The 23,956-nt window shown below is 45.1% G+C and overlaps 1 protein-coding gene across 13 annotated transcripts in view; it reads left to right on the top strand.

The window, feature by feature from the left end:
* LONRF3 (LON peptidase N-terminal domain and ring finger 3) overlaps positions 1-23,956 on the top strand; it is a 72,778-nt gene that overhangs the window by 26,663 nt on the left and 22,159 nt on the right. For 5 of the 13 annotated variants that reach the window (XM_055337867.1, XM_055337871.1, XM_055337875.1 and 2 more), the window contains 5 exons: positions 490-611; positions 2,475-2,633; positions 3,291-3,456; positions 4,651-4,800; positions 8,026-12,816. In XM_055337867.1, the coding sequence (XP_055193842.1) occupies positions 490-611; positions 2,475-2,633; positions 3,291-3,456; positions 4,651-4,800; positions 8,026-8,181 (753 nt within the window). In that variant the 3' untranslated portion in view covers positions 8,182-12,816. Of the gene's footprint in view, positions 1-489; positions 612-2,353; positions 2,634-3,290; positions 3,457-4,650; positions 4,801-5,240; positions 12,817-23,956 lie in introns of those variants that run through there. The other 8 variants (XM_055337868.1, XM_055337872.1, XM_055337876.1 and 5 more) reach the window with 4 other exon arrangements.

Genomic DNA, 23,956 nt, shown 5'->3' on the forward strand with positions numbered 1-23,956 from the left:
TTGGCAATATCCAGAAGCCGAGCATTGGGGTGGGGTGCAGTGGGGGTGGGATAGGTCAGGAAAAGATCAGTGCTTGAAAATGGCTTTTTTGTTCCCTAAACCTTCTGACCACAGACTTTAAGTATATCCCAGATGGAGACCATTTTTTTTGTGAGCTTGTAAATGCAGTAAGCAGAAAAAGGAAAGGGAAGGGTTTCCTCCCCTTTTTGACAAGAACATAATCTCAATTTGGTGTTTAGGAAAGCTGTGAGATTTTTTAAAACTTCAATGCAGGTCTTTTTCCCTTATTAAAATATTGTCTAATTATAAAAGTAATTAGTTGCATGTAACATCCAGAGAATATACACATTATGATGTTATTAGCTGCTAATGTGTGGGTCCAAGTTACTCCAATATGTGGGTCACTGAGCTATTCTACTCATTATATCAGAAGTGCTTTGTGGTTTTCCAATGACTGCATAACATCTCATTGCCCTGTTCCCCCTATAGTGCTTGGCATCCAGAAAATATAGCAAAAATGTCATAATGGAAGAGCTAATAGCTAAATTCCTTCCAGAAGAACTCAAGGAACGAAGGCGGCTTTATGAAGAAGAGATGGAAGAACTTTCTAAGTATGTATATGCATGTTTCTCTTTTTTCAGTTTCACTCATAGCAGGTCACAGAATTGCATGTGCACATTTCGTACTAACTTCTCACTTGGCAATATCATGTTGGTAGCTTGACATTGGCCTTGGTGAGAGTATCTACACTACAGAAATTGGCAAATGCTATAAGCCAGAGCTTTACCCCCCACCATAAGCCAGTTGTTCAGTGCTTACCAGCACACCACTGAAGAAGCGTAAGTCAAACCACAGACCAGGTCACATCTTGGCTCTTGTAACTGGGTGTTGCTGGTAGCAGTAAATTGGAGTAGCTAAATCAGGGGAACTTATGGAGCATACAGAAGACTGCAAATACATTAGAAGGTGCTATGAGGTTAAGCACTTTGGTGCCAGGCATACCTGGGCTTTTGACCCAGTTTTGCCACAAAGTGAGTATACTTCAGGGCCTTAGGCAAGTCAGTTGCCTCTCTGGGCCTCAATTTCCTCATCTGTAGCTTGGGAATAATCAGTTCTTACCTCACGGACTTCTTATGAAGATCAAATGAGCTGGTGCACGTAAATACTTAATCAATGGTAGTAGTGAGACTGCTGTTTGCCTCCTCTGCCAGGCACATGAGAGGTGAAGGGTAAGGATGGGAGATGGAAGTAGGGCTCCAGGCTTTCTGCTTGTCTCGAAGAATAGCTCACTGAGGAAAAGCAGGAGGCAGTCTCTCACTTCTGCCTCTCCTACTGCTGCCCTTCCACCTCCCAATCCCTAGTGGAATCCTCATAGCATTCTGGGGGCAAGGTTCTCGATGGCAAAAACTGCTCTGGTTTTCTGCCCACCCTGTAGAGAACGTTTCTAAACTGCCCCTGGTTTATTTGAGTAGGCCTCTTACTTCAAATGATATTTGCTTGGGAAGCTAAAAATTAAATCCCTTTTTTTCCCATTGACTTATATAGTAGATCTACTCAGGGCATCTTTATTTTTGATTCTTAAATTTGCCTCGCATCTCTCTGAGCCCTTTGCTCCAATATTATTTAATGCCTTATTAATAAACACTGGGAGATACCAGAGGAATATCTATTTGAAGAAATCCTAAACTTAATCCTTTGGGGATTTGGGCAGATGGTCTTATATCTATTGATAGTTTCCAGTATTGGACTTACCAGACAACAAAGAAAACAGTGATACAGGAGGAGCTTGCCCAGTTGGTGGTTTCCCATCAGACTGGGTGTCTGCATCTTCATGGGCACTTGCTGAAGGGCAGATTCCTGGGTCCTAACTCCAGAGGTAATATACCAGTATCTCTGGGGGTCCTGTAACCTGGTTCTCTGGATTTAAGGGCCCCTGGTGACTGATGCACGGGAGTGTTTGAGCATCACTGGGCTAGATTACACTTGCCCCTCTGTTGCTCCCGTCTCCTTCTAGCTGAGCCTGCCAAGCAGATCTCCTGGGGGCTTTGCAAATTTGAAATGCTTATGGAGACCTTGCAGAGATTTTTCCACCATCCTCTTGGAGAGCTAGGTCCACTTTTACCACCAGCAGGACACCTGAAGAGATTGTTTTGAGTAGAGAGCAGGAAAGAAAGAAAAAAAAATATGAGGTATAACTATCACCTACAACATGAAGGTACTATAGGATGTCTTTAGCCAAATTAGAACGTACAGGCTATCAGTTTCAGTCTCTCAGTACTCAGGCTAACCTCTGCATCAGGCAGTGGAACTCAGCCTGTAGTGTCGGTTGCATCACAGTATTTTTTTTTATCAGCCATCAAAACTTGAGGTCTTCTTGCCTTCCTGTGGGGGAACCACAAGGTGACGTTTGACCAACCTTTCTGTGTTCTGCTCCATTGCTTTGAGAAATCCACGTCATTTGCTCTTCCTGACAGCTTAAATAAGAACGTGCCTATTTTCGTGTGTACTATGGCCTATCCCACCGTTCCTTGTCCCCTGCACATCTTTGAGCCTTGTTACCGTCTGATGATTCGTAGATGCATTGAGACAGGCACAAGGCAGTTTGGCATGTGCCTTGGAGATCCTGTCAAAGGGTAAGTGAGGACCTATGTGAGTAAAGGGAGGTTGGGTGCAGAGGGATTTGGGTTTACTTTGGGATGCTCCCAGGAGATGGGGAGGCACAGCTCCTGAGATTTAGCCAGTTCGTGACCATGTGTGTTTGTAGAGACCAGAGTCTCTCTGGCCTCTATTTTACCATGTAATACGCTGCCTACCTGGATTAATCTTTTGTTAAATGAGGGGTATATACTATAAAATTTGTTTTACTGTAACACTGTGGGCACTGGAGTCTTACTGCCTGGGTTTATATTCTGGCTTCAGCCTTTGAGCAAGTTTGACTTTGGGCAAATTACTTAACCTTTCTGTGACTCAATTTCCTTATCTGTAAAGTGGGTACAATAATAGCGCCTACCTCATTGGGTTTGTCGGGAAGATTGGTGAGTTAATACACATAGAGCACGGAGCACAGTACCTAACACATAGTATATGCTCAATAAATGGGAGCAGTTATATTATTACATAAAGATTTTTCTTTGCACAGGCATTGCCTGTTGTGTAGTTGCAGCTGTGGACCACAGGACAGGCAAATAGGCAGAAGTCCCTCGAGGCACAGCCTAGGATTACAGAAATGGCTGGGGGCCAGGCCACAGAAATAAATGAAGAATTTAACTTTTTTACACATGCCTATTAAGCAGGTTTGCGGAGTATGGGTGTATCCTGGAGATCAGAAATGTTCAGTTCTTTGCTGATGGCCGCTCTGTGGTGGACAGTATAGGCAAGAGGCGCTTCAGGGTCCTCCACCAGGGCCAGCGAGATGGTTACAATACAGCCGACATTGAATACATTGAAGACCAAAAGGTAAGGGTGGCCAGTGCCAAGAATCCCAAAGCCAGGCTACCCTATAGCTTGGCACACAAAGATGTTTGCAAAAGAATTTCTCAGCACTGTTGAGGGCCTTGGCATTTCTCACCAAATTGTTACAGCAACATTGAATGCTGCTGGATTGCTGTTCAATTGTAGAATGGCTTTCCCTGCTTCATTGCTGAGTTGTATTCATGCATAAGAAATGCCAAGCCAGACCAACAACGCTGGGGCCCATTCAGCCTAGGAGTTAGGTCTTTGCCAGAGATACCAAGGGATAGATCTGGAGCGATGTCTATACATGTGCACTTTATTTATTGAGTTATTTATATTTTCAAACTTTTTCTTTGGAGATAATTGTGGATTCACACATACATGTGTATTTTTAAAAAATATTATATTTATTTATTTGACAGAGCACAAGCAGGGGAAATGGCAGGCAGAGGGAGAGGGAGAAATAGGCTCCCCACTGAGCACGAAGCCCAATGCGGGGCTCAATACCAGGACCCTGGGATCATGACCTGAGCCGAAGGCAGACTCTTAACCAACTGAGCCACCCAGGCACCTCCATACATTTGTACTTTTAAATGTGCAACCTGGTTAAGAGTTCTTCCCTATAACCCATCATCCTGTAAAGCAGAAAGACACCATGTTCAGTTAATTCTTGGTGTTCTGGACTAATGAATAGAAGAGGTAAACAACCCATGTTCATTTATATTTACATTCACTACACAGTACAAGATTAGTAAATGTTTGATCAACGAATGAATACATTTGACTTGCAAAAATAGTTACACAGTGAGACACAGATACACTCATGTCTCTCTTCCCGCTGGACAATGGAAAAGCAGATATAAAACATGAAAAGGAGAGAGGCATAAAGCAGCATAAGCTAGTTTAACAGCATGCCTCCACCCAAGCCAGTTGGCATCTCTGGTTTTGTCTATCTTGCTGTTTCAGCTAATTTACCCAAAGGAACCTTTCTCCATTCTCTACCCTTGGCAGATGGGCAGTTACACACAGCCCATTCTCTGGCTGAGGAACCTTTCACACACCACACAGGAGAAGGCTGGGAGGGTGAGCCTTCCTAGAAAGGCAGACTGGATTGCCCAAGGGGAGTCAGTGTCAGCAGCGGCTTTGGGAGCAGTGGAGAAGGTATAGAGCGCTTCATTTCCACTTTGATACTTTCAGGTTCAAGGAGAAGATTGTGCAGAGCTCATGGGATTACATAATTGTGTCTATGAGCAAGCATCATCGTGGTTTCATTCGCTCAAATCATCTCTGAAGAATCGGATACTCAGTCACTTTGGTCCAATGCCAGAGAAAGATGCTGATCCCCAGGTATATAAAAATGTCTCTTTGTAATGGAATGCCCCCACCAGATGAGAGAGCCTAGGGTTTGGGATTAGAAGGGTGCATGGTTGCCATTCGGCAGAGCAAGCGCAGAGAGGAAGATGAGTCCAATTTGATATTGTTTGGCTGAGCAGTGGGCTTCATGGGTAAGACCCAAAGGATCCCAAATCAGAATTGAAGTAATAAAGTAAAGTGGTAGGAACTTAGATCCGAAGACAGGTTTTAAGAAAGAAGCCAAGTGAGAGATTGGGAACACAGACACCAACAACAGAAGAACCTTCTGTGGGAGTCCAGTTTCACACCACGGTAATGTGTGGGAGTGACAAGATTCATGCAAAGGCCAGACTTAAGAGAAGGGTATCCTGGGAGCTAAGACCGAAAGCTTCCACTTCTGGGGAGCTTCATAACCCTCTCCCCCATTGATGCAGGAGCTTGGATATGGGACCAGCTACCTTACAGGATTCCAACTGCAAGACCACAGAATCTTTTCACACCTGGGTCTCTCCCTACTTAGCCCTGTAGGTCTAGACCCTTGTCATTGTCCTCATCAGGGGTGAGCCGCTCGTGAGCAAATAGACACAATCTTTAAATTTACCCTTGGCTGAATTATACTAGAAAGCAGTTCATTAGGTTCTACTGGATCAGTCTGTTTCCTGGGAGGACAGATCCATTTGAGATATCAAGTTGTAGATCAGAAGCTTTTCAGGGAAGTAGAGATAGTTAAGTTTCACAAAACTTTGCTTGCTTGGTATAAATCAGACAATATTCTCTCTAGAACAAGGCTGGAGATAACCTAGTCAAATATTTGCCCATGATCACCTTTCCTACATTCTGAGCTGACTCCTCTACATCATCACTCCCTGATTTCCTTGATTCTTTACTTAACACTCATTTCCAACTCTTTTACAATAGTAACATAGAATATGTATGTTCTGATTTCCTTGCCGAGAGACTGATCCTTACCATTCTAGCTGTGTGAACTTGGGTAAGTCCCTTCCCTTTTCTCAACCTTTCTCCCAGCTCTGAAATGAGGGAGGTAGATGAAGAAATCTCTAAAGTCCCCTCTTCCTCTTGCATCTGGGGCTATAAGACACCAATCTGTTCCCTAATGAGCTGAAACATCTCACTCTCTCCAGACCACAAAGGTGGCTCTTTTCCCCCATGCAAAGGCATCATGAATGTTGAAGGGAGAAAGGCCAGTCAGTACTTCCCAGTGACCTAGCTCCTGGCTCTGGGCCACTGTGACTCAGGACTACATCAGAGCTCTGAGCAAGCTCACGATCAAGTGTAATGTTCCCCTTCACCTTCTGGAGAGCATTCTCCCTCAGTCAGGCAGAAGGTAGCAATCAGCAATGATACAGCATCTTCCACAAGAGAAAACACAGATGCCATGGAGTGATTCATAAGGGCTCAATGACATAGAAAGCTGAAATCTTGGGTTCATTTCCTTTCTTATTAGAACTGTTATCATGTTGCTTTGGCAGCAGCAGCAGCAAAAAAAAAAATAATAATAATAATCCAGTTTGATCCAGTCAGTGCTGCAGCCCCAGTGGTCCCATTAATAAAAATGTTCTGAGCCTCAGGAGATTTCTCAGAAAGAGCCACAAGTATTAACATAAGCTTAAATATCTTTGTTAATAGCCCTGGGAAAGAAAGTTTATAATATGTCAATTTCACATTCAGAACTAATAATAGGAGGGAGAGCCTGTTACAGATCACAGTGAGGGACAAAAAAGAATTCAAATGAAGCTACAGGCACAGAGAAGCCAAGAAAGCAGCAAGGTTTGGGGGAGAATTAGGTGAACCAATTTGGAGGCAAATAGTCCCACATGTAGGTGGTCTGACCAAAATGAGATTCTCTATAGTCTAAACTTCTGAGAGTTGTGAGCTGAGAGCCCATTTCAGACTTTGTAGAAAATAAGTCGGTAGTGACTATATCATGTGCTGGTGAAGCTGCTGACAAGCAGAATTGGTGAAGAATTCATGTGGAATGGGAAAGCTCTTTATTAAAAAGAAACCTAGGAACAGAATACATTTTTAATGTGAAGGTGTTTTCAAATTGTTTGTTTTTGCAAAGTGGGATTGTTGTACTTTTGGGCTATGGATCATAAGCTTTGGTTTCAGAGGAGGAGAAGCTAACTGTGGCCTTCTAGAGTGACACGGTGTGTGTACTATATTGCCTTCGGCCAGAAGCAAGAAAATAAAAGGAGTTAAGAGACATGCCAAGCACAAGGGATCATGGGAATTGAAGGCTCACATGTGGTGTGTGTCAGTCCAAAGAATCTATTTTTTTAATAAATTAATTTTTATTGGTGTTCAATTTACCAACATACAGAATAACACCCAGTGCTCATCCCGTCAAGTGTCCCCCTCAGTGCCCGTCACCCATTCACCCCCACCCCCCGCCCTCCTCCCCCTCCACCACCCCTAGTTCATTTCCCAGAGTTAGAAGTCTTTATGTTCTGTCTCCCTTTCTGATATTTCCCACACATTTCTTCTCCCTTCCCTTCTATTCCCTTTCACTATTATTCATATTCCCCAAATGAATGAGAACATACACTGTTTGTCCTTCTCCGATTGACTTACTTCAGTCCAAAGAATCTAAATGGAATCTTCAAAGTAGAACAAATGGAGTAGTGAACATTCTAGCTCACAGAATCACACTGGCTAGGAGGTATAGGGTATCTGTTAGGATATTGATTTGTTTACTTTGACAACTACTAAAAATAACTAGAGGTAGCTTGAGCCAGATAGAGGGCTAGAGCAGCTCTATTCGATGAGATCATTCAGAAATCCAGTCTCGTTCATCACAAAGCTCTACCATCCTTAGAATGTTGCCCTATCTTCCTGATAGAAGAAGGCTGATCATCACCATGTTCATGCTCTAGCTGAGGGGAAGAGAGAAAGAGTAAGGCAGAGGGCACATGCCCTGTTCCCAGAGCATGACCCAGAAGTTGCATAGAACTTCCCTTTACATCTCATTAGCCAGAACTTTGTCTCATCGCCTCCCCTAACTGCAATGCAGCCTTTGTTTTCTGCGTGGCTACATGACCAGCTCAGGCAAGGAGGAAGTAGACCTGGGGGGTAAATAGCAGTGTTTACCTTACACAGAAGCAGTTCCACCTGGGATATTTACCTTGTGGCTTGGGAAACCTGCAGACTGATCTCATTTCTGTGGGAATAGGATGAACCCATCGTGTTTTTCTGTTGTAGATTAACCCGAATGGTCCAGCCTGGTGCTGGTGGACCTTAGCAGTTCTTCCATTGGAAAGCCGAGCTCAGCTCCCATTTCTAGCAATGAGGTCCTTAAAGGATAGACTGAACGGTATTCGGCGAGTCCTGGCCTTTATATCCCGAAACCAAAACTAGTGAGAGTGGATTGCTGGAGAGGAGCTCCCATCCTCCCCACCACCCATGGGGGGAGTCATCTTGTAAATATATCTAATTGCAATAACATCTTAACAGAAGGAAGTATCAAATAGGCATTTCCCTGCTGTTGATCACAGAGAGAAATTGTGTCTAAAGACCAAAAGCATGGGACCTGTTTGAAACTTTCTGTCTTAAGATGCTTCTTGACATGCTGCACAACTACATGCTCAGCAGAGGTGTTTAAAAGCCCAGAAAAAAAAATTAATTTTATTTCAACATAAACTTCTCTGAAAGTTTAAAGTGGTTTTGCTTTTAATTTTCTTTCTTGCATAGTTAAGTGTGTGATTGAAATGTGAAGCACAGATACTAATAATGTTGCTGTGTTATTTCACTGACTTGAGTTCTCATTCCAAATGGTTCAGGTTTTATACAGAATTGTGTAAAATAATATTCATCCTTCTTTCGGTTTTAATAATTTATTTTTTGCACTACTGTATCCTTTTTTCTACAAGTATGTAACTATTTAAGTGTTCATTACTGAAAAGCCAGTTGCTTTATTTATTAACGTGGTTTACCATTTACCAAGGGGGAAGTAACAGTACTAGAAATGTGCCATTTTTGCTTTTATCACATTTTACTATGTTTGATCCCAGTTCTCAAGCCATTTTTCTATCTACCCCATTGGATGCTTAAAGGAAGTTCAGAGTGACATTGAGATCACCAATCTTCACAGGTTCCATTTGACTTTCAGTTTGAATTCAACAATATAAAATACATAAGTGATTTGGTATACATTATAGAATAAGCCATGGTAAAGTAAAATAATCCATGTTCTATATGTTAAACAGAGCAGGGCTGAAGGATTGCTTTTCCTTGAATGAAGAGTTGAATCAGAGGAGCATCTTTTAGTATGATCTATTATAGGCATTTATCTCAACAGTCTAATTCTAAAGGTAAATCATTTCCCCTCAGTGCAGTTAGGAGTGGGATTTTGAGGCAGGATGATATTTAACCCTTCAGAGGGAATGGTTTTCACTTTGTCACACCATAGCCTCCATATCCCACCTCTTTTCAGGGCTCTGAGATTCACAACCTGGCTAACATGTGTAGAAACACATGAAAAAGGGCTGTTTGTTATTAAAAGTATAAAGAAGCCAGTAGAAAAAAATAGAACTCTTTAAAAAAAGACAAACTGTTGTTTTGGTTTATAAATCTCTTTAAAGGAAACAGTGAATCCATGGTTTTTATCTAAGCACTGCCTTCCCTCCTAGCTGCTGTGGGCCAAAGATTTCAATATAGGGGAAGAATAGTGGGTAAGAAGGTAAGAAGGAGCTCCTGTTTAGCCTGCTTTGTACTGGTGTGATTCCTTTAGTGCCAGGAGAATCTGAAAAATGCCATGAGAATGAGGTATACAGTGATGGAGTAAAGAGATTAGGGCAGGCAAGAAGTGAATCCTACCATTCGCACCGTCTTGCAAATTATCCCCTTACATGATGCTAAACGGATGCAGTGCAGCCCATCCACCTCATTGAGAAAAGGTGAGTGCCTCATGTAACCAATCTGACTTCTTCCGTCATCACCTCTGGCCAGAAACAGAGAAGGGAGAGTGAGGTGATCCAGGCATCAGAAAAAAGATTCACATAAGCAGAAACCAAATGATCTTTTCTGTACTTCCTAAGTGGATGCTATGTGTCAGAGCATTATGTTACCAGGCTTGATGTTTGCAGCCAGACTTAGCTAGTGAAGAATGGAAGTATAGGCATGGTTGCCTAAGCAAACTCTACAAGGCTCAGGGAGTGGGAAATTAAAGGCTCCCCCTCCCACTCGGTGCCCAACCACTAGTTGTAGCACAATCCTAGTAAAATATTCTCCTGTTATCAAGTGTAAATGCAGCAAAGAAAATGTCATAAGCATCTCCCCTTGGTAGATGTTTTTGTTTTGTGATTTAACTTGTTTTTGAGCCACAGGTTCCTCATATAGCAAATGGTAGTAATTATCACATATAGGGTTGTTATGAACGTTATATAAGGTAGTATATGTAAATCACTTAGCAGAGTGCCTAGCACCTATGGGACATTAAAAACATAATAGCCATGATTAGGTTATTCATGGTCATAGAATATCATCAGGGGCCCACATTTGCATAAAACACTGGCTTTATACACAGTGCCCATATCTACCCCTTTAAATGTGGTTGGAGGGATCCACACCACTGATTCTGAGACCATAACTTGATGCTTTACAGTTAATTCCTTTTAGAGCCAGGTCTGCTTGGGAAAATGAAAAGACTAGAAAACAAATGAAGTTAGAGACAAAGGAGACTTCTAGGCCAGTACATTTTCCCTATTTCAGTAGGACTAAAAAGTAGTGCTCTTTGGAGGTCTAGAATTTCTGATGTAGTGGAAACCTGAAGTTCTAGCTCCATTAGAATAACCAATTCATTGCTTCTTTTTTTAAGATTTTATTTATTTATTCATGAGACACACACACACACACAGAGAGAGAGAGAGAGGGAGAAGCAGGCTCCATGCAGGGAGCCCAACGTGGGACTCTATCCCGGGTCTCCAGGATCACGCCCTGGGCTGAGGCAGCGCTAAACCACTGAGCCACCCGGGCTGCCCATTTTGCTGCCAAGTTCTGGTATAAAGAGTGTACAGAGAAAAAACATAAGCCTAAGTCTAGGCCAGAAGTACAAGACTTCCCCTTTGGTAGAGAGTGCCATTTATTTGGTTAGTTTTCTTATCATAACCTAGATTATTTTCTCTGTGTCTGTGTGTGTATGTATATGTGTGTGTGTATACATACGTATATATATGGTACCAAGCAGATATTATGCCTTTCTGCTTTGTACTGTACCACTGCTGCTAGCTAATAACCAGCAAAATGTAGAAAATGAACAATGATAAACTAATTCTCTGTAGACATCCTGGAGAAAAGAGTGCCTGCCCCTGACTTAATGGGGCAGAGAACTGACTATTTTGAGAATTTGCCTTTTCCGAAGGCTGACTGCTTCTAGCCCCGTGGCATTTCCAGCTCTGCCTGTGGGGCTGGCCTGGCTCAGATAATCCCCTGTGACTGGCCATTGGAGCAGTGGGGCTCCTGAGGCTGGTTCACAGCACCCAGAGGTCTCTTACTGTCAACAGATTGCATGCTGTTGATAGACCAAAATCCATCGGGGATTGTGTCCCCCTCTGCTAACTCCTTTTCCAAATTGGGAGCTTCATTTAAGGACTCATTCCTTGAGTTCCCAACGTAATTGACTTTGCATCCATTTCTGTTTACCAAGGCAAAATCATATCAGAAGTGTATAATATAGATGCAAATGGAAGGCAGCCCAAATAATGGAAAAGGACAGATTTTTCAGCCCATCTGGGGCTTGAGAAATGAGGTTTTGATTTATGATTGAAAGCAGTTCTGAAAAGCAGCCAGCTGCATGGGTTTCAGTTTGTGGCCCTTCCTGAGTGCAGAGAGAAAAAAGGAAAAGGAGTCACATAAAGTGTACACATTCAGTTCCTCTTAGAACGATAGCTCCCACTGTTCAACTGTTTAAGATTCTGGATAGTGCACATCCAGAGGTGAAATAAAGACATTTTCACTTATAAATGCGCTAAGTTAACCTTGAGAGAGAAGTGCCTGTAATCTCTGTTTTTGGTGTCACTTGAAAGCTTTTGCTTCATGACTCTATAGCCGTTTAAAAATTTGTTGCAGCAAATGTGATTAACAGAAGTTTACAAAGCACCACTGTAGCTTATGCATCATGTTCAAAATTGCCTAACATTTATCTATTGTCAAAGCAACAATAAACAACAAAATAAAAGGAGAGCAAATAGGTCAATGTGGCATCATAGGCTTATCTTAGATAAACTAGTTCCATCATTTCATGTAGCCCTCAGTCATGCCAGGATTAAAATATCAAGCAAACCACTCAAACAGTCACAAATATGTCTGTGTGTTTGTTAGTCTAGTTGTTTGTTCAGCAGCCATTTTATTTTCGCACTGTAATAAACTGAAAGGGGAATTAAGATAATGCTTCCCCCCCATTGCTATTCAACTACCTCTATATGCTTGGTTTCTCTTTAGGGATTTCTTTCCTCCGGATCTGTACAAAAATGCAGTTTCAGCTTATCTATGTTGTAACAACAATGTGATTGATACAGACAGTTGCTGTGAAAGCTGTTCATTCATTAGAAATGTTTACTGTTGTTTCACTTTGTATCTAACGAAACTGTGCCCGTAACCTTAGGTCAAGAATTACCCAAAATAAGTTATCATTTTGTTGGAAGCAGAATAGAAAGGAAAGCTATCGGACCATCTATTTTGTTCTTGTTCCTGTTTGCTTATAATACATTTGACCAGATCTTTCAAGAAAGTAGACTTGCCCTCAGAGAGTAAGCTCTCATGTATTTGAGAGTGAAGCTGCCATGAGTTAGTTAATGTGACTGATGTGTTAGAAAATCTGGCCATAAACTGTTTTTTAAAAATGCACCAGAAAATCTTGTTAAAGACTTATGTTGTAAACATTTTTGCCAACAATCCACCCCAGGTTTGTTTGTAAATCTGTTCGTATGTTGAGTTTGCTTAAAGCAGAATACACTACCTACTCTGTTTTCTCTGCCATTATAAAATGTTTGTGAAAAACAAGTTACGTGTTTTTATTTCCATTAAACCAAGTCTCCACAATAGGCTAAAGCTAAGGCCCAAAGCGCAAACCTTTTGACAAGAAAACTGGTCAAATTGCCTGGGATAGTGAGCGATATTGACCGAGCTGAGTCCAGCAAGAGAGATTCAGCACCTCTCCTTTTCGGTACCAGTTTTAGTCTCCTGCCATCAGTGACTTTACACAAGTTCTGTTTTGCCCCTGGGAAACAAAGTACAAGTGGAGCCGGGACAATTAGAATGATAGCAAATCCCACTTGGCTTGACCTTTGTGTGACAAGGTCTTTTGGGTAATTGAGAAAAAGGAGAACTCCTGACCACGTAGATCCCAGTAGATCCTGGAGGAAACACTTGGTTCTTTTGGAGTTGTGTGCCCAGTCTGCCACTCTCTGGCGGTCAGGAGATAGAGCGCACCCTGGCCAAAGGCACGGTCTTCCCTCCCAGGCAGTCCTGCCCAGAATGCCTGCATAACCCTCTCTGGAGAACTGCATTGGGTCATCTAAAAAGAAGGTCTCATTTGCAGTTGTCTTCCTGGCCTTGAGCAAAGCCAAAACCAACACTTTCTGCTGCTTTTCTGGGATCCACCCTGGCACAGCTCCTATGAGTTCTCTGGGGCCAAAGATGCCACCCTGGAAGGAGCGCCCAGTCTCAAAATGAGATCAGAGCAAGAAAAGGAAAGAACAAATGCCCTAGACCCACAGGCTACCAGATACTTCAACTTTTCCTTCCTCTCTCTGATGATTTCATCACTCCCAGAAGGGGCTGAGGTGGGATGGGGAAGGACCGGTGTCAGTACTCCCCATGTTGGCTTCTTCCAAGTAATGCAGGAATTTCCCAACTGTATTTGTCCACGTTCAGCCCAATGTAAAGGCATGCCCTGGTCAAGGAAGGAGGGTACAGGCCCCAAGGAGCCCTGTCTCTGGATCTCTGAGCCCCCTTTTCCCCCTACTTTCTGGTTTTCTGTGATTGACTTTCCCATTCCAACCTATACTTGGATTAACCAGCCATCCATGTTTACTGCCCACCTTTATACATATGTATTAGCAAATATAATTATTGCCTTTAAAAGCCCTGAAAAACCCTTCTCTTCCATCTACTGAAGTGCTGGCTCCAAACTCCACTGCAGAGCGCTGCCTAGCTTCCAGCGAGTTCATATTAACCATTTCTGGATGCCACAAAGTGCAACAAATTAAGTCCTGAAATAACCCACTCATGCAAAGTCCAGTTTTGCTCTCAAAATCTTGTTTCTCTTCCATTTTAGAGGTACATTAAAGGAATATTCAGCAGAGTCATGGGGGCAAGGTAGATCACTGCCCCTTTGGCCCATCAGGCTACCAATTGCCACTCCCAGCATACAGCTACATTCTCAGGGCCACGTGCTCCTCCTATAAGCCCTTCAAGGACCAGCCATGACGGGGGAACATTGTGCCCACAAGTGGCATCAAGCTCTCTGTTTAGGCCCTCTACGGGGATGAGTTCACTTGGAAGTGGCTAACTGTGACGACTGAAGTTGCTACATTTCACCTCCTGGGCAGAGCTTCATGCGTTCTCTTCTCATAGTCACTGGGTTTGGTCCTCCATCCTGATCAGGGAGGCTGTTTATGCCCAAACCCAAACAGTGGTCATGTATTCAGCAAGCAGGAGTCATGTTCTTACACCCTGAGGCATCCACCAGGCCCAGCTAATATCCATTAAATGTTCACTGCATGCCAGGCTCTTTACTAGGGTGTTTTGTTTTGCTTTTTAAGCATTTAGCTTCTCATTCGAGCCTCACTATAGTCTACAGAGTACATCTCTATTCCCATATTCTGGGTAAATAAACTGCTGCACAGGGTTGGTTATGTGACTTGCCTATGGTCCTCCCAGTGAAAATCCGGGCAGTCTGATTCCAGAGGCCACACATTTAAATACTACTATGAGTCACCCATCATGCAGTGGCTCGGACCCAGGACAGCGGCTCAGCTCGTGGGTACCCTGTGGGGGAGCTTCCAATAATAATGACAGCAAAACAGCAGCACTAGCAGCCCCCATTTATTGAGGGTGCACTACAGGCGGGGCACTGTGCTCAGCACAGTCTGGGTTAGTCCTGAGGCAGGTGCTATTGCTACCCGCTGTTGACTGAGGATACTGTGGGGCCAGACAGCCTGGATTCCAGGCCTGGCCTCCCTCCTTCCTTACTTTGTGGCCTTCCATGAGTTTCTTTCTCTTTGTGAGCCCCAGGGAGGAGAGTGGCTGGCCTTAATTCCTGTGTTCTAGTGTATTCTTTCTAATTCTAAACCCCCAGAGACTTACCCCTCTTCCATCTTTGGAGCCCTCCTCCTAAGTGACTACAAACTCAGGGGCACCTGGCTGTCAACACGGCTTGCCCAGCTAGCTCCTCTCCCCTACCCACTTCTGTGGTTACCTGACTCTTCTCCCATCAGCAAAATACAAGTGTAGATTTGGAAATCCAAAAGGTAAAACAAGGGAGAAAATCCAGATGCTGCAACCACATGGTTCTAGAGTCATACATCACAGAGCCAGAAGAGGCCTGAAAAAATCATCTAGCCCAGTTTCCTGCTTCTGGCTGGTATTGTTCTCCATGAGGTCATGGCCAACTTAGAACCTCATATTTGATGCACACTCTACACACCAGGGGGGCTCCCAGCTGCCCCTCGTCACCTCGTGAATGTTCTGATGGGGGCGGGTATCTTGGAGATGGAGCTTTCATTGGGAAGAACAAAGAATTTTTTTTAAAGCAGCTACAGCCTAGTTGGTAAGGCCCCTTTGGGGATGATTCTTTCTCGGTGTTTCCCCCTGCCCCCATCCACCCGCTGCCTCGCCTTTTCTCTTCAGATGGCTTTTCCATTCAAGGAGCTTGTCTTTCCCCCAACCTGCTGCTTGGGAGCAACAAACTCTAGAGTCAGGCTATTTAGGTTAGACTCTTGCCCCCTGCCACTTACTACATATGTGATCTTAGCGGGTGATGAATGGGTTCCTCTCCTCATTTACATTTTTGTCCAAACATGGCCTTCTGGGGCAGGCCATTAACACATACTCAGCTGATTCCCGAAGGGGAGGGTTTTGTTGACCATCAGCAATATAGGGTTGTAAGTCCACAGACAAGGAACTTTTACGGTTGGTAAAAGGTGCTTTGAATTTTCCTGGGAGCAGGTTGTAACATCTTACTGGTTCCCTCATTAATTAATGAGTTAAATAAAGATCTTGAACATGTTTAACATTAAAAAATAAATGAAGTGAGAAAGGAACCTTCTGGCACTCACATCTACCTCAAAGTTCAGATGTGGGGGTGTTCACCAGAGGCATTTCCACCTATAGGAACTGTCAGGAAAATAGAGGCTCAGCTACAGTGACAATTTCTAGTTCAGGCTCTACACAGACATTAAAACCTCTAGCTCATTCACTTCTTTTTTTTTTTTAAAGATTTTATTTATTTATTCATGAGAGACACACAGAAAGAGGCAGAGACATAGGCAGAGGGAGAAGCAGGCTCCCTGCAGGGAGCCTGATGCAGGACTCGATCCCAGGATCCCGGGATCACGACTTGAGCCAGAGGCAGACACTAGCCCCGAGCCACCCAGATGCCCCCAGCTCATTCACTTCTTAATGGAACAAATGTTTGCAGGATACATATGCTAGGCATTGGGGTACAGGGAGGACCACAACACTCTCCATGCCCTTGAGCGGCTCGCAACCTAGGGAGGAAAACACAGAGCGTCACACAGAGCATAGTGGTGCCTCAGAGGAAAGGCACCTCATCTTGCTTGGGGAGGGCTTCAGGGAAGGCTTCCTGGAGGAGGTGATGCAGGAGCTGAATCATGAAGTATAAGTTTTCTAGATGAAAGAACGGAAAAGGGTTGAGGAACATTCCAGGCAGAAGATACATGTGAAAGGATCTGGCGGTCTATAGAAAGAGGACTGGCCAGCCGTCCAGAATATGGTGAGCAATTCAGCCTCTCAGAGCACAGGGCTTACAGCAGGGCAGGAAAGCAGGGCCCGATCTCGGACACTTTCGTTTTGCCCTGACTTGAAACCACCAGCTGGCCTCGGGAGACCTGGGTGGCACACTCTGGGCACGGCGGAGGGGCCTCGTGAATGAGAGCCCTGCTTGCTGACCAGGTCAGGATTTGTTGGGTAACCGCCACGGGTGACCTCTTGGCACCGTCTGACTTCTGGCGCTGAGCCCAGCAGCCCCCTCAGGGTTGGGAGGGGAGGAAGACAAAGAGGGTTTGTGGGAATGAGAGCCAATTGTTAAGATTTCAGAAATCTTACAAGCCAGTTGTTACACTCGGCCTTTACTTTAAAGATAAATTGCATACACTTACAATTAAATAGATTACTTTAAAAACAAAGTATATACACAATTAAATAGATTACATTAGAAACAAAGTATATACTCAAAGCTCATCACATCCTAATGATTGTACTACTTTTTACTCTTATACTAAGCTCTTATTTAGGTCCTACTGTGTCCTTAGGGTGGAAATGCTACATAATAGCATGCCACTGAGCATCTCTTTCCAAGTCCCTGTTCAGTAACAAGTCAGGTCCCTGGCTGAAATTAGCCAGGGTGGGAGTATTTACACCACACTAGAAACTAGGCTCCCCTCCCTGAGAGCAATTTGCTACATTTTTACCAGCACACCCCTGGCTCTGGGTCCTTTTCTTTCTCCCTCTCTGTACTTATCTCCAAGGCCAATCGCTGTTTTCAGGAAAAAGAGCAATCCTGAAAACTAATTTATGTGGATATGCGAAGTGCCAGGAGTCTAGATTTCTGGTTTGGGCTCTTAGGTAATTTGTTCTTCAGCAGAGATCTTCTGGAGTGGCCACGATGGTATGATCAAGAGATATTTTTAGACCTGCCTTTCCAGAGGCGGTTGAAATGTAGACGATAGGAGTACCTGGGGGGCTCAGTTGATGAAGCGTCTGCCTTCCGCTCAGGTCATGATCTCAGGGTCCTGAGATCTGAGCCCTGCATGGTGGTCCCTGCTCAGCGGGGAGTCTGCTTCTCCCTCTCCCTCTGCCCCTCCCTGATGCTCGTGCTCTCTCTCAAAAAAATAAATAAAATCTTTTTTTTTTTTTTTAAGAAAGAAACGTACATGATAGACTACAATCTCCTATGCTTCTGCTTAAGATCTTCGGTCAGCACCCACCCCTTTGAACCACAGGCTGCAGTCATTCCCCCTGCTTAGGATTTCAGTGGAATTAAGCCACTGAATCCCATTCATTCCCACTGAGGTCGTGACAAAAATGGATGTACATTTTGTTCCCAGCCCAGGTACTCCCAACTTAGGGAGCGTTCCTTCCACCACCATTACACAAGGATTAAAAATAATAATCATAATCATAGCTGGCAGCAGCTAATAGATAATGAGTGCTTACTATGTGCCTTAGCACTCAACAACAGTTCTATAAGGCAAATACTATTAATTGCCATCCTCATCTTATAGACTGGCAAACCGAGGCTCAGAGAGATTGAGGAACTTCCAGGGAGGCACACAGCAATCAAGAGGTGGAGGGAAATGTAAACGAGGCAGTCAGCCTGTTTCCAGAGCTCTCCCATCTCACCACGGCAGGGAGCTTTCTCCCATCAGGGCTGCCCTGGTGGCCCTCCCCATGGCTCGGCCTGGGCTCAGCCCTTGCTCTCTCCGACCAGCCTTTTCCTCCTGCCTGGTCGTTGCAGGTTGGCACACACAGGGGCGCTAGCCGAATGGCTGAACTTGAGTGTTAACATGAGAAAATCACAGAAGCTGAGAAAGTCCCCGATCCTTGCCATCGTATGATCCTTCCAAAGAATAAAAAAACAAACAAGCAAGCAGATCCAAACTCAGGGTTTATATAAAAATTAATTTGTACTAAGCTATATGCAGTATGCTCTGGAAATGGATCATGAGTTTTAAGTCAAATGATGAATGTTGGCTTTGTCCAGTCCTGTGGGTGAAGCTTGGTGAATGTATGAAAAAACAGTGTTCGTGAATGCAAGGCCTCGATCAAATGCTGCCCATCCATGTTGTGTTCTGACATGTGGCTTTTGGTAGCAGACGGTCCCTCACATTTACCATCAGGGTTACTGGGTTTCATGGCCCTGGCTCTCCCCGTAGCTTCCGGAGAAGCAGCAAAAGCTTGAAAGACCTTCCAGGCCAAGACCATCTTGTCCTGACGCTTTGGTCGTCTGAGCAGATGGTTGAGCTTTATTCCATTTTTATATTGCTGTACCTCAGTGGTTGTCATCATGATTGTGTCACACACAAATGCAGAACATTACATATCTGCTCTTTAGAAAAAGACATGCCCACGTGAACACATGCACACAGACGCGCTATTTTAAATATACCCTGTGTAGAGTTTACAGACCTCTGAATCCATGAAGTCCATTCATGTATTTTCTGTAAATGAACTTGCTACACACTTAAGTCCACAATCTTGAACAGGAAGCTCTAAGCCAGAAGTGTTTTGAAGCCACCAAGGTTGACATGAGAGCCCATCACAGTCCAGGGACTTGGTAGTGGTTCAGCACATCAGGATGATATGCTGAATTTGGACTTGACCCAAACTCCCAACTTTTCCAGTTTGAGAAGTTCAAGGACAGCCCCCCACACCTCCCTCTGACTCAGTCTCCCTGACATGCTGGCTGCTGGGCTACAGCCTAGAATTGTTTAGCTGTAGACAAGCAAATACAAATACTCACCAAGTCTCTCTGGGGCCATTCTGTGTAAAGAGAAAATGTATATAAGTTTTTCTGCCTTTGAGAATCAGCTAAAAGCCATATACATGGGTACGTATATCTGGGGGCTCTCAGCCCCCTGACATGTATCCATCGCCCATCGTTCCCTATTTGCTTTCTGGCTTCTGATGTGGACCCTTCTTGGAAATAGTCCTCTGACTCTAGGGTCTAGACTACAGCCACGTGGACACTGACTTCCTGTCTTACTCATCTGGTTGTCTCTGTCCTTGTCTCGCCACACTTGAGCCCTGCTGTCCTGGATCCATTGTCATATTTCCTGTTTCCCTCCCCTGATCCTTTAAGCGCTTATGTTCTTGAGGCCGGCATGACACTGTTCTGTCCTCTCTTTCCCCAGTAGCTTCTGAACACTGCATGGCTGATCATTCTCTCCAGGCCCAGGGTCTCCCACAAATGGGCTGCACCTTATTCTTCTGAAGAGGTCCATTATGGCTTTCTAACACAGATTTGCATTGAGATGATGATTCCCATGGATTTCAGCTTTGCCAAAACAAAACAAAATCCACGATGGAGGTTACACTTAATGTGATGAGGATTGCAAGATGCGTGGAATTATTAAATCACTATATTGTACACCAAAAATTAATATAACATTGTTTGCCAACTATAATACTGCAAGAATAAAAAAAATTTTTTTAACCCCACAACTCAGGAAGCCACAGTGACACATTTTTTTAAGTCTAATCTGACTATCCTCTCTTCCTTTGGCTTCTACCATTCAAATCCCCTCCATTGCCAGGAGTAGCAATGCACCTCTCCCGACCTCTCCCACCCCTGAGCTGGGCAGCTAAAGACTAGAACATTGTTTCTACTTGGATAAAGGAAAGACATCATCAGATTGAACCCATAGGCATATATGTGGGGGCTCATAAACAAAATGACCTCATTTCATTCTTTTCAAACAGCATTTTAGCTAGATCAATTCTACTAACAGCCATGAACGGGGGTGGAGGGGCTGGGGGGGGAGAAGGACTATAAGTTTACAAAACAGGATTATGGAAATCTGCAAAATGGGAGCTAGATAACTGTTGGGTGAACATTCCTCATTGACCTAAAAGTACATTGCAGGAAGAAAATAGTACATTTCGGATAATGAAAAAATGGCATCTGTCCCTAGCCTTTTTAAATTAACAGTGATGCATATACACTGTGAATTTTTTTAAAGAGTTTGTTTATTTATTCATGAGAGACGTACAGAGTGAGGCAGAGACACAGGCAGAGAGAGAAGCAGGTTCCCCTCGGGGATCCCGATGTGGGACTCGATCCCAGGACCCCGGGGTCACGCCCTGAGCTGAAGGCAGACGCTCAAACGCTGAGCCACCCAGGCATCCCGTACTGTGATCTTTTCAAGGGCAGTGGAACTGCATTCTGAATCATTGTCTCCAGAACTTACCTTGAGGAACATGATAGTCAAATGTTCCTAAATATCTCCACTCATCTGGTCCTTGGGACATGAGTTGATACTTGTACAGGAACAATGTGCCACTAACTCTGCCAGTTTGGAGTCTCAATAGTTCATCTAGAAAAACATCGGAGCAGGAGGTTTAAGAACTCCAGGTGTTTTAATTTGGGAAAGTGCGGCCACGAAGCAGGCTGGGACTTCGATAGAGACCTGGTAGAGAAGAGAAAGCAGCATTAGGTAAGATGGAGGGTGGAGAGATTGCCTGGTTTGCCCTTGGAAGGGGGAGAGGGAGTGGAGTAGCGAGCTGTCCCAAACCAGTGGTGGCCACGACAGAGTGGCAAACTTGGGGAAATAGACATTTGTCCCTGTTGTGGGCTGAATTGTGTGCCCCCCACACACACAAAATTCACATGCACAAACCCTAAGTCCCCAGAACCTCAGAATGTGACTGTATTTGGAGATTCGGCATTTAGAGAGGTAATCAAGGTAAAATGAGGTCATCAGAGTGAGCACTGATCCCATCTGACTGGTGTCCTTATAAGAGGAAGGGCCACATGAGGACACAGAGAGAGGATGGCCATCTGCAAGCCAAGGAGAGAGGCAGTAAGCACCAGGCCTGCCGGCCCCACGATCCTGGACTTCCAGCCTTTACAGCTGTGGGAAAGTAAATTCCTGTCACATAAGCCCTCCAGTCTCTTATTTGTCATGGCAGCTCTAGCGAACACACCCGGTCTCTCTTTTTTACTTCCTAGGCTCTAAACCTCCTGCTTGGGAGGCTGGGGGAAGCCTCCACTGATGAGCACTGGGGGGAGGGGGGCGAGGCCTCTCTAGCAGCAGCGAAAGGTGCATCAGGATGGAGTTCTTCATCATTCTTGCTTGCACTGACCTGATCTTGGCTCCCTAGCCCCCCGCCCCCCACCCCGGGACTCTAGAAGCTACTCAACACCTGGAAATAACTACATTTTCTCCCTAAATCCATTAGAGATGGTTTCTGCGGCTTCTAATCAAGACCACCAACTTCTATGATTCAGGTCTACGAAGTCTCCTGAGGGTCACTCAGTTACAGATGCTGCTAAGAGTCAGGCAGGTTCAAAGTTGGCTGGGGGGTGGCGTCAGGCATCTTGGGCATCAGGCAATTTGGGCAGTGCTCCAGCCATCTGAGGTGCCGGCAAGGGGAACACCCGGCTGAGGGATTTTTAATGTGACCTGAGGCTCTGACTCAGACTTCTGATACCTCCGACCTTCCTCAGCTGTGTCTTAGCAATCCCTTGGTCTTCCTCGCTCCGTTCCAGCCTGTGGAGTCCGGGCATGACTCGGAAGTTAGTCCTTGGGCAGCAGCACGTACAGGGGTGATTCCAGATTTCTTCCTCCTCTGGAGGAGCTCAATAGGATTACTCAACTGAAAATGTGAAAATGCAAAATAAAACAAAAAACCCAGGGGGGCACCTGGGGGGCTCAGTGGTTGAGCATCTGCCTTTGGCTCAGGGCATGGTCCCGGGGTCCTGGGATCGAGCCCTGCACCAGGCTCCCCGCAAGAGGCCTGCTTCTCCCTCTGCCTATGTCTCCGCCTCTCTCTGTGTGTCTCTCATGAATTCAAAAACAAAACAAAACAAATAAATAAGTAATAAAACAAAACAAAACCAAAAACCCAGGAGACAAATTGAATTTGTCTGAGGTAGAAGGCCTTCGGGCATTCCCCTGTATGAAAGAGCATATTATACTTAAAGTTTACCCAATCCCTCCTTGAATAGTTAACTTTTAAAAACAAACAAACAAATAACTTTTTCCTGGGGGGGGGGAAGGTCAATAGAGCAAAGGTTTCTATAGCAACCTGGCAGCTGTACCTCTTGCAACCTATGAAATCATTACATTATGAGGTGCAAGTAGGTCAGAGAAGAGCCTTCTGGGAATGGGCTGACCAGTAGTTAGTTACGTAACTGGAGTGAGCGAAGGTTTCGCCGGGGCCACTCCCCCACTCGCCGAGGAGGAGGCAGCAGGTGTGTACAAACCCGAGGCCGAGTCAGGCAGCCCTGGTGTGGGAAGGCAGCGGCTAGGTCTTCAGGAGGGGGGGTGCGGAGGGACAGAAGAACATGACACAGCAGAAAGCCTAAGACCGGGCTCTGCAAAGACCCCCCAACGGTCTGCTGCGCTGGCAAGAGCGGGCAGGCCTCTGTCTGGGAGGCCAGGGCGCAGGCGAGTCCAGGCCACCGTCCGTGAGAGCAGAGCCATGAGTGGGCAAGAAACCCAGAAAGCCCAGGATGTGCCTGCCCGTGGGTATACGCGCGCAAAACCCCCAACCAAGACCAAACCCAGGCTTGGGGGGCCAGCGGGGTTTAATTCCAAGATTAAATGGGCTAATCTGCCCGGGTCGCCACATCCCCTGCCCTCATTCTCATGCCACGACCTCTGACAACCACCATGGCCGTTCCCGTTGTGCCTCCAAGTGTCAGGTGGAAAGCTGAGGATTAACACGGAGACTGCGGGAACGAGTACCCACCCACCATTCGTTTCTTTCATCTCAGCGACACCTCTGCAAACCCGACGGAAATAAGTTAATCAACCCGTTTTTGTTGGGTGTGGGGGCCTGCGGGGCATTAGGTAAGGCGGTTCTTCTATTCTGCACCTGCTGCTAAGAACGGGGTTTGATTTAGGGAAATTTGTTTCCAGTCTGGGTCATACACTAAAGGAGAGACACCCACCCACACCCTCCTCCGCCTGGGGGGGCGGGCGGGGAGGAAGTCTGTCACCTGATCAACATCAGCCCCCTGCAGAGGGGCCAGAGTCCCTAACCTCGCCAGACGCGCCAGTGCGAAACCACTTCCCGGACCCTAGAAATGGCTCCTCGGTCAACCTCCTTTGGGTCTCGGAACCCACCTCTCCTCTCTCCATCCCCCACCAGGCAGCCAACTCGGGCACCTTATTTGTGGTCCAATTTGATCCCATTTGTCCGAAAGCAGGAAGGAGTAAAGATGGGA

Source organism: Nyctereutes procyonoides, unplaced genomic scaffold (assembly GCF_905146905.1).
Source record: "Nyctereutes procyonoides isolate TBG_1078 unplaced genomic scaffold, NYPRO_anot_genome, whole genome shotgun sequence".
Classification (NCBI taxonomy): Eukaryota; Metazoa; Chordata; class Mammalia; order Carnivora; family Canidae; genus Nyctereutes; species Nyctereutes procyonoides.